The following is an 11,772-nucleotide window of genomic DNA, read 5'->3' as shown; positions in this document are numbered from 1 at the left end:
TGTGATACAGTCTAAGAACATCATTAAATTGAGAAAAAAACTTTCGTCTTATTTTCAAATTTTTCAATTTTGCCAGTTCGTTTTTGATAAACATCTGAAAGATGGGGGAATTATAGTAGACGATATAGTTGTGGTAATATTTATCCATGGTAACATCCCAAACTAGGTACAACATTGTCGTACAGCGGTGTAGAAAACATATTTGAGAATACCCTCCTCGAAGATCGAAAAAAATAATGGCCAATCGATACTCAGCTGGAAGAGTGAATTATCAATAATCAGCTAGAAGAGTATTAAACGATCGTTTTGATTCAATCATTAGCAGGAAGAGTGAAAATATCACGTCATGGGAGACCCTCGACCCTCGACTTTTAGGACTTGGAATCTTACAGCTGCAGAGCTTGTGGCTTGCAACTCTTTACTCAGCTGGTTATCAAGTCCCAAGATATTTCAACTGCTCTAGCTGGTTATCAATGATATTTGGACTCTTCTAGCTGGTTAATTAAATATAGTGGCATTTGGTCTCTTCCAGGAGGTTAATCAAATGCATCACTACTCTTCCAGCTGTAGTCAATGAATTTTGTCTCTTTCAGATGGTCATCAATTATCATGATATTTTACTCTTCCGCTGGTTTATCAATGCATTCTGTCTCTTCAAGCTGGCTATCCATTCAGATGTCAAGTTTAGTTACCTCTTCCACTCATGCATGCTTTGGCAAGTTGATTACTGAAGTCTCGACTCTTCCAGCTGGTTATAGTTTCCTTATCATAACCAGACAGCTGAGGCATTTTGCAGCGTCCCGAGAAGTGCTAACCAGCTGGCAGAGGTTTGATTTTTCCAATGGCTAAAATCTAGCATTTTCTGAGAGACAATAATAGATTTGCTTTTTACAAGATCATAGGTTTCTACCCCCCTCCCCCCCTCCTACCCCCCCCCCCCCCCCCCGTCATTAACAGACCAGAGACGTTTGATTGTGTAGAAATAGAACTTTATTTAGTATAGAAAGCTCCGGCGTGGATAACAGGACTGGTAACGGTGAAACGTACAGTTCATTCAGTTTAGAAGGTCACCTGACTAAAACCATGGAATATTTAAAAGGACAATATAGGCAGCAGCAACACAGGCAAGATAAAGTTACACAAAGCCACCAATAGGGGTCTCTCACATCTCACAGTAGGTCGAAATGATTCATGCTTGTACGAGGAATACATTTAGTGCGGAATCTGACATGACCCAATAAGGGCCCTTACTGTGTATATTAGTCACCTGAAGATGGCCAAATTAGCCCCTCTGCTCCTGCCTATAGTCCCCCTTTAAAGGAATATAAAGCTGTTGTTCTTCAAAACAGCTTGATCACTAAAGCATCTCCATGTGGATAACTTTGACGAAGGTTTTATTGTGTGTAATCTTAAATTCATACTGGTTGCAGAGTGCCTATATAGCTGGTGCTACAAGGGCAGATCAAAAAGTGAACACAAATAGTTTAAGTGTATTACCTATGCAAATTTTCTGATGCATCCCAGAACAGACCTCAATAGAGGAAATTATCAATTCATCCCCCAGGTAAAGATCCATATGCAGGGGGCCCTGGGGTCCCCCAACCCCATATGAATTTTATCATAAAATGCTTTTCTTCATAAAAATTGAATTGAATTTGGACTAAAAATGTCACTTTTTCATATTCCTGGATTTGCCTCTTGTCTCTACTTGGACTTGTCTGTGACTTTAAAAACTGAACCAACCGTAGGCGATGAATGAGGAACCTGTATAACAAAACCTGCCAATAGGTGGCCCTGCAGGCAAGTGGACCATCGTTGTGATGAGAAAGCCATATCCCGGGTCAAAGATTATTGAATATTTCATCCCTAAATTACTCTACATGGGGAAATAGCACCAAAATTGTTTTTTTATTGAACCTTAATTCTATTTTGATGAGTTTTAGGGAGAAAATCAACAAAACTTAATTTTAATGGAAAAGCACTGGAAGTGTACTTTTTAGTACTGGTGCTGCCATCTGGAGTTTTAGTTCTACAGGTTCCTCATTGTTGATGATGAAAGTTACCAATGGAAAATACATGTACCAAAACATTCAAAAAGATACGCAAGAAATGAAAAGTCATTTGGAAGTACAGTAGGACCACTTGATTAAGGACACCCTTTGAAGTACAAATGGTTTGGATGTCTCTTGATTATTTAACACAGATTACAGAGGTCAAATTGAACAGAAATGCCCACTTCTGAACCACAATCAATGTCCATAGGCCTGGGGAGCTTCATAGCCTAATAGTTAACACTGCTGGCTACCATGCAATTGGGCCCAGGTTTGATCCCAGGGAGAACCCAGGATTGTATTTCTGAATGAACCGGCATGGCCTTCAAGGAACTAAAATTTCTGGCTCTTCACAGTCCTTCGAATGAGATATAAAACCGAGGTTCCTTGTATCTGGTGTCTATGCCAGGGCAGGTTAAAGACCCAACCAAGTGAGAAACATGAGTAGCTTGCGTGGACTCAACCTCTTGCCGAAATCGGATTCACTAGGCCAATAAATCCAATTGGCGCATAACAGTAGTGTCACACATAAACGCTCATCCCACCTTGGAGGAGGAATACTCCCTGGAGAAAATCGCCTCCAAGGGCAGAGCGAATGCTGAAGAAGAAGGGTGTGGAAACTGGTACATGTGATATGTCAAACAGGAGATTAACCTGGGGGAAAGCCAGCCCTCTGAGTGTAAAATGCCTACCACTGAGCAGTTGGATTGGAGTAAATCAGGCCCAATCCATTTGTTTCTATTATGCCTCGAAGGTTTTCAAATGGAGTACAAAACTGATCTGGATTGGTAGAGAACTGGGCCCAGGTTGTTCAAAGCAAGTGTCCTTAATAGAGAGGTTGTCCTTAATAGAGAGGCGTCTGCTAAGGGAGGGGCCACTGTATATGAAAGAGCAAGATTTCCCCCCAGTTACCCTAGCAGTACATATGTATCAAATCTAATAGCAAGAAAAACAACATGGCCTCGATGTGCGCTATTACTGATAGGTTTTTATGGGTTTGGCAGTAGAATATTACAAGATTCACCAAAGGTGGGCTTGAATACGTTACAACACGATAAATTCAATTCTCAAACTAAAATTCTCAAACTAAAATTCTCAAACTGCTCGACTGACAGCAACACACTAAATCTAATCTATAATGGTGATTGTTATGAAAAAGAAATAGACTTTATAAAGACAATAACGAAACAAGTTTACATCTGTTAAAACTCAATTGCAGCCTTTTAAATAGAATCTGGTTCTATAACTGAATCTGGATTTAATTTCATATTACACTCCAGCACCATACGTAAATGGGCAGCATATCCGGCAGGATCCGGACTCGATTGGTTTTATATACTCCCAATGCACAGTTTATAGGTTAAAGGTCAAAGGTCGACGTCTTTGGCTCAAGACAGGCAAGCTTAACATCTTTTTGCTACACTCAAAAGGATGGGTGATTACACTAAATCCGATGTTTCACCACACACATCACATCTCATTTTATTAATATGTGTTCAGCTGAACACTCAACACTGCCTTTTGCAGCGCTATATGTACCATGCCGATTAAACAAGACAGAAATATTACACATAGCACCAGAAAATTCTATCAGTCAAGTTTACATCAATGTAGTACGCAAATGACCTAATTCATTGACCTAGATTAATATGATTAAGCATTAAACATTTTGCAAATAGTTTACACCACACGCACTCTCACTTCATCAAGTGTTCTTGTATCAGGTAAAATACTACACAGGCTTTTAATAATAAGTCGATGTTTTTTTAGAACCAGTATGTCAGTATTACTTGCTACTTGCAATATACATGTAGTTATTGGAGGTGGTGGGTTACTTTGAATTAATACAATTTTAAAGTATCACAAAAAAGCCTCGTTTCATCCAGAAATAATTCATGGTAAAATCATGCTTCTTATCATACAAGACACACTTATGCTAAACAACAACAGGATCTAATGATTTACAAAACAAACAAAGCAAAAGAGTAAATACTTCAAAGGTGATGTGCTTTTCTTTTCTATAAGAGCAAAATTTAGCGATGAAGACAATGATGAAGAAAATACTTTGAAAATATATGTAAAAATATTGGCTGATATTTGTAAAAGACTAGTATTATGCTTTTACTTTAAACTTCATGTACATTTACACTAGCCATCTCTGTATAAAACTGTAGTAAAAGCATTTACTAGTCTTTATAAGACTAGTAAATGTTTTTACTTTAAACTTCATGTACATTTACACTAGCCATCTCTGCATAAAACTGTAGTAAAAGCATTTACTAGTATTTATAAATATTAGCCATTGACCAAAGCCATCTGACGATGGATCAAAACTAAATTTTTTATCAATGTTGAATTGTGTTATGTACAGTCGAACCTTCTTAGTCAGGACCCCTCTCAGTACTGATCAACACCGTCCGTATTAGAGAGGTGTCCTGATTATAAAGGTCAAATTGGGTGGAAATGACCAATCAGGAACCAAGTCAGTGTCCTTAAAAGAGAGCGAGTCCTCCAGGACAGAGATGACTGATATCTGGCTATGGGAGGTTGCTTTGTGTAGGCAAGTTCTCTGTAATCATACTTTTGGTGACAATTAAATAATTTGGAGCAATCACTCATTTCCTGTGCAGGATTTTCCCAATCCATCAGGAAAACACTGGTTCTACGTCTCATTCACCATGCATCATCTAAAATGTATCCGGATGCATCATTAAACTGTGACATGACATCTGTAGAGAGGAAAAGAAGGTTGTACTTGTAAAATCATATCACAACCATTGAAATGAGGCCACAACCTTTGGGCAAATGCCACATACCATATGGAATGTCTCTTGAGCAAATGCTACAAACCACATGCAAGGCCTGAACCTCTTCGTACAAATGCTACACACTATATAGAATGTCTCATCCCTTTGTACAAATGCTACACACCATATGGAATGTCTCATCCCTTTGTACAAATGCTACACACCATATGGAATGTCTCACCCCTTTGTACAAATGCTACACACCATATGGAATGTCTCACCCCTTTGTACAAATGCTACACACCATATGGAATGTCTCATCCCTTTGTACAAATGCTACACACCATATGGAATGTCTCACCCCTTTGTACAAATGGTACACACCATATGGAATGTCTCATCCCTTTGTACAAATGCTACACACCATATGGAATGTCTCACCCCTTTGTACAAATGGTACACACCATATGGAATGTCTCATCCCTTTGTACAAATGGTACACACCATATGGAATGTCTCATCCCTTTGTACAAATGGTACACACCATATGGAATGTCTCATCCCTTTGTACAAATGGTACACACCATATGGAATGTCTCATCCCTTTGTACAAATGGTACACACCATATGGAATGTCTCATCACTTTGTACAAATGGTACAAACCAAATGGAATGTCTCATCCCTTTGTACAAATGGTACACACCATATGGAATGTCTCACCTCTTTGTACAAATGGTACACACCATATGGAATGTCTCATCCCTTTGTACAAATGGTACACACCATATGGAATGTCTCACCCCTTTGTACAAATGGTACACACCATATGGAATGTCTCACCTCTTTGTACAAATGGTACACACCATATGGAATGTCTCATCCCTTTGTACAAATGGTACAAACCATATGGAATGTCTCATCCCTTTGTACAAATGGTACACACCATATGGAATGTCTCACCTCTTTGTACAAATGGTACACACCATATGGAATGTCTCATCCCTTTGTATAAATGGTACACACCATATGGAATGTCTCACCTCTTTTTACAATGGTACATACCATATGAGATGGCTCACCCCCTTTGTATAATGGTACCATACCATATGGGAGGCCACACCCCTTTGTGCAAATACCATATACTTATATTACAAATTGTAATATGCAATAAAGTTTTAATTCAAAACCCTGCTGCCCCCTACTTGATGTACCACAAGAAATACGCACCATATCTTATACAATATCCGTATTGGGTACATTTAAATGCAAATGGAAAACCTGTGTGCTAGAACCCAGCAACCCACGTCTTTGGCAAAAAAGACTGATTGGTACAGTTTAGTTCATCACACAGCCCTGTATTGACTGGAATCTAAAGCACTGCTCTACGTGGAACCAGTCTTCAGTTGTTGAAAATGTCCTTGAAAAGCAAAATACCATAAACTACAGTTTCAAGGAGAGGAAAAACCATGTAAGTAAGTACAATGCTTAAAGCGAGTCTTCAGTTAATAATATGATATCCCAAAGCGCTTTGAGGGAGAACTATAGTGTCACGGAATTGCGCTATATAAAAGACTCATTATTAAAGGAAACCTGTAGCGAAACGCTTATAAAAATGGGGAGTTTTGAACGGCCCGGTTAAAACCTAAGGCGGGAATATGCTTCCTTTGATAATTCATAGCAGTTTTGAGTTTCCCTCAGGGAGTTGATTATGTAAGCTGGGCATCTGGGTAACACTGTATAACGTTGCATAACATTACTGACTCCAGTCAATGAACTGCATAAGATAGTTAGTTTTACTATGTTCAGTTAGTCTAAATAAAGACTTTAGTCGCAACCTGATCTCTTTAATGCATAAACCTATCAGCGGATGACTTCATTGGCACCAATTTTCATTACCTGGTGCAACCCGATGAGTGTAAACAAAAACCTGTTTTTTTCTCGAAAGGAGTGCTATGTGGACTACGAGGTTCTTGCACGCAGGACTGGGTGTTCAAAACCCTGTTAGCTTTAATGGAGTCGTTAAGTCTTCACGTGAAATTTTTCAACTGAAAGAGAAAACGTCCCAGGGATAACGTGACTTTTGTTCTTTTGAACAGCCGGTCCCAGGTCTTCAACTGAAGATGTAAAAACTCAAAACTTTCTCAATTCCTCTTGATGGTCTGTTCGTTCTGAAGTTCGCTTCCAGTATGCACAGCACATTGTCGTCTGCTAAGAAAAATATTTGACAAAACCAATTTCACCGTATCACCTCATCATCTTTCTAAATTCTTCTATGGCATGGATGCTACTTGATAATCTGGAAGAAAGATGAAGGACGATGTCAGATGGAAACAGGATTTATGTATTGAGATATCTATACAGGGTTATTACTGGTACTGTCGACTTTTTCACTACTGCAGGGTTTGGTAGTGTATAGTACCCCTGGCTCATACCCGATATAGACCAGGCAGCCTGGTTCCCAACTTGGCTTAGAAAAGTTTCATTGCAAAGTAGCTAGCATTACCCAATCTCGGGGACGAGGTCTACATTTAATCTAGTGCAGTCCATCTCGGGTTTTTTAGGTGTAACCGAAATTTTATCGGGAATGTTGTGACCGATTAAACTTGAAGAAAACTTAGTAGTACGGATTGATGAGGGCCAATAGTATACAGTGTTACCGGGCACGGTAACGAATGACTTAAAGGGTAATGATGGGATGGATTGTGGCCCCACCACTAACCCTAAGCCTTCTCTGCATTATTCACACACAGAGGCGCCTCATAGCCTAGTGGTCAACACTGCTGGCTACCACGCAAGAGGGCCCAGGTTCGATCCCGGGGAGAACCCAGGATTGTATTTCTGGATGAACCGGCGCGGCTTTCAAGGTACTAAAATTCCTGGCTCTTCACAACACGTAGGCTACAACGTATGAACTATTCGAGGGTCTGTCGGATGAGACTAAAAGCCGTGGTCCCTTGTACCGATTGTCTATGCCAGGGCAAGTAAAAGATCCCACATAGGTGGACAGTAGCCTATAGTGGACTCCATACCTCCGGCAAAAATCCAGGGTAATGACGCCGGGAATAATATGATATTATTGCTTACAATAGCCCCTGACATTTCCTACCCAGTAGTGATTTTCAACCGATATCCTATTATATGACCTACCTAGCAAATGCATTAAAAAGCGCCACAATCTCTGTTCTTCTAAGCTGGAATTTTGTTTTTGAGGAGGCGGAGAGGGTGGCATCCGGCCCAACATCACCGGAGAATAAAATTTTTAGGGCGGTGCCCATACCCACAGTCTGCAAGATGAACAAACAGGTTAAAAGATGATGAACATTTGTGACCCACCACGACAAAATGAGTCGCATGTCGCTGCGAGCTTGACAGGTTGAGACGCACTGGTTGTTCATTTCACTGTTGTCTGCCTTTCGTGAAATCTGAATGCATCAATTTCTTCTGTTATTTTCTGGCGTCATTTTAGGCTCATCTTCTGTGCGACATGCGACTCATTTTGCCGCGGTGGGTCACATTTATGAAAATGATTATACATTAAATGTCAAACTTGCCGCTGTACGAAAGAAAAGAAGCTTGGCAGCTTGGTCCAACCCGGGGGAAAAATCTAGACAGGCTGCAGACCAAAGAGAGGGTTGAGACTGATGACAGTAGCTGTGTGAGCCTCAAATCTTAGTGTCATTTTCTGGTGAAATGTTTTACAGTCAAAGGCCTGGCATTTTAACAACATCACCGAACACCAAAAGGACCTCACCTCACAATTGAGTTGTTTAACCATTAATTTATTTTGAAACATAGAATGTTAAAAGAGGAGTGTCTAAAAATAATACAATGTCGGCACTTATGATATTTAAAGAGTTGTAGAGGGCACAATGGATGTATAGTAGAACCTCCCTTAGCGGACACCTCTCAATTAAGGATGCCCTCTCTATTAAGGACACTAGTTTTGGTCCAAAATTGGGTGTTTCCATTCAATTTGACCTCTCTAATCAGGACACCTCTCTATTACGGACAGCACCTGTCAGTCCCCAGGGTGTCCTTAATAGAGAGGTTCTACTGTATATCTGAAAATGTGCACAAACAGTTTGTAAAGAATTGTGTACATTTTCTGACACTCCCAAAACAGCCCTCTATATCGTGCTAAACTCTCTAAACCTCATTATTTTGAAACACTTCACATTTAGATGTTATCTTCACCCAAACTAACCTGTAATTTTCCCCATAATCGACATTTATCACAGCCTACACAATCCATGATTTTGGATATATTGTGGAATTTTTGTCGGAAATCCTCCTGAAAAAGAGAAGAACAGAAAAGATAAGACAAGGTATGGAGCTGCAGTCTCCAGTGATAATGGACTTTGATACTCATTGTGATAAATATCTGACTAATATCTATAAATATGAGAGAGACAGGTATCTTATAACACTTGCATCGTTGAGATTGTTTTTTTTAAATGCCTTGGTTACAAGGCAGCACTGTCTACTGTGTATGAAGCACTGTGCCTCATTTTGGCAGCAGCGGTTATAATGAGGCAACCATTGAAGATTACGAGTGGAACTTTCAGGTACCTGGGACCCCGCCCTCTCGAGACACACTTCCGAAAATTCCCGTACCGAACAACGACAACAACAACAGCAGTAGATCAGCTGACGAGGAATGGCGGATGCTAATCGAAACGTTCTGTAAGTTTCTCTCTTAATCCAGTAGTCATTCGACTTAAAGGGTAACTCGTGTCAAATTTCACCATATAATGTTTTAGCTGTTTTTGACAAATGACTACGTCACTTTCTCATAAATCGGTAAGGTTTTCGAATCGAAATGCACATTTTCTACGAATTGATGGTTTAATCCTGCCCGGACGGCTCGCTTGATGCCGTTTTCGTTGATGACGTCACAACATGAACATTTTCGCGGTCGCTGTGGTTTACATTCAGTGATTTTATAATAAATCTAATCAAAAATGGAAAATTTGAAAAATTTGATCAACAATTAAAAACGGACGCATTTTCGCAAAGTTGTAAATCACATCATAGTATCACTTTAACCTTTCATGGAATTACTACGATACCTGGACGACTAATCTTCACAAGGATATAACCACTTTTGGTTGGTGCAAAGTATTGAGGCAGTCAAAATCTTGCATTTGAGGTGTTTTAGAATAGAAATTGATACCTCACTGTGGGTACTGGTTGTCTCACCAAACACCACTCAGGTAGATCTGTCATTTCACCTACATTTTAGCTCCAGCAAACCAATACCTCCAGTTTGGTACCAATTCCTTCATTATACCTGAGCTATGGCTAAGGCTTAAAGGAGGACTATAGGCAGGAGCAGGGGGTTCGAATTGGCCATATTCAGGTGAACCCAGTAATGGCACCGAGTCATGTTCGATTCATTTCTAAATGTATTCTTCATAACAAGTGAATAGTTTTGACATACTGTGAAATGTGAGCGACCCCTATTGGTGACTATGTGTAACTTTTACTAGCCTACCTGGCTGCTGCCTATAGAGTCCCTTTAAGGTCACAAACTACAACAAATTGAACTAGTATTGGGCAATTCGCCTAACAGCAAATTGCAGACCATATCCCTGGTGAAAGTATTTTGTCATGTTGAGAAATTAGGTTTGCACCAGGATATAACCAGATAAATCAGAGGCAAATAACCCTGAATAACCAGCTGAATTAGGTTGTGACAGTAGGTGCATCATAAATACTAGAATTAGCGATGGTTCTGGGACTGCAACAACTCAGCATATGGATGGTCAGAATCCAGCAGACAACAAGCAAATGTAATCTGAATCTCAACATCTTTCGTATCTTTTGATGAGTTTTTTGGTCGAGTGAGGGAAACCAGTTGGCCATCTGATATGGCTGGTGGGGATGAAAGCTCCCAATGTTGGGACGACCAATAATACATTGCGTCTCCACAGTATTTATATTATAATACCTCCCTCCACGCACACATGGTTCTGCTGCCAATTTTTTCTTCAAATGATCTAGGTGTCAATCATGCACTTGTGGGTACTGGCACCACGTAGGTAACTTCTGATCTGATCTTAAGTGGCAGGTTTTTGGTGCTTTGTCCTGGTGCTCATTTTTAAGATGACAAAACACTATCACCAGGGATATGGTCTGCAATTGCTGTTAGGAAAGTCACAACCTGGGGACAAAAAATAAATGTGATTTAGACTTCGCATTCCTTTGAAGTGTAGGTTGCAACATCCCAGGCCATTGATGCATGCATGGTCACAACATAGGGGCAACCGGGAATCATGGCAAGGATTTTTACAACCATTCTTTTGAGGTGTAGATTGTGATGTGAGGGAAGTGTCTTGATCTCTACATAAAATTCCTTCGACATGGTGCAACAAACCAGTCCAGTAGATATATACATGGTCATAGCATACGGCATCGAGGCAACCAGTATGCAAGGTTACGGCCAGGCCCAAGGGGTATGACCGATCAGCACTAAGAGTAAAAACGTAAAATGCAATAATATCTTTTTAAACTAACTGCCACAGCAGGTTTATTTATTCAGTCTTTTTGAAGTAAAAGAATTACAGTGAAAAGAACGAAATACGGCTGGAATATTATACTGGTTTGTCTTCGGACGGCAAATTCAGCACTGCACCGATGTCAAGGTTAAGACGGTTATACGACTTTGCCTCATCAGCTCCTCGTGGTCAAGGCTCCTATATCCGTGACTGATGCGGTCGCAGAACAGAACAGATGCTGATCATCCCCGTCACTGCGTCAGGCTGTAAAACAGAGCGAGGAAATATTTTAACTTCACCAGAAGTTTTATCATTCATTATTCAGACCAACAGACACTGACTACCTGCTAATAGTCTATGAATTTCATTGTCATAATTCAGAACAAACACTTATCACCTTTGCTGACAATATTTTCAGAAGGTGTGTACATTCGTGTGTCCATTTACACTGCACGTGTATACGTGCTTTACTGTAC

General features: G+C 40.0%; 1 protein-coding gene across 5 annotated transcripts in view; it reads right to left on the bottom strand.

The window, feature by feature from the left end:
- Positions 1-978: 978 nt before the first annotated feature.
- Positions 979-11,772, bottom strand: part of LOC135485694 (ERO1-like protein alpha) — a 37,051-nt gene continuing 26,257 nt past the window's right edge. For all 5 annotated transcript variants that reach the window (XM_064768077.1, XM_064768076.1, XM_064768078.1 and 2 more), the window contains 3 exons: positions 9,004-9,090; positions 7,947-8,083; positions 979-7,095 (listed from right to left, as the gene is read on the bottom strand). In XM_064768077.1, coding sequence (XP_064624147.1) covers positions 7,044-7,095; positions 7,947-8,083; positions 9,004-9,090 — 276 coding nt within the window. In that variant the 3' untranslated portion in view covers positions 979-7,043. The remainder of the gene's footprint in view (positions 7,096-7,946; positions 8,084-9,003; positions 9,091-11,772) is intronic.

Source organism: Lineus longissimus, chromosome 3 (genome assembly GCF_910592395.1).
Source record: "Lineus longissimus chromosome 3, tnLinLong1.2, whole genome shotgun sequence".
In the NCBI taxonomy this organism is placed as follows: Eukaryota; Metazoa; Nemertea; class Pilidiophora; order Heteronemertea; family Lineidae; genus Lineus; species Lineus longissimus.
Note: the sequence above shows the minus strand (reverse complement) of the source record. Positions and strands in the feature narration are given on the sequence as shown.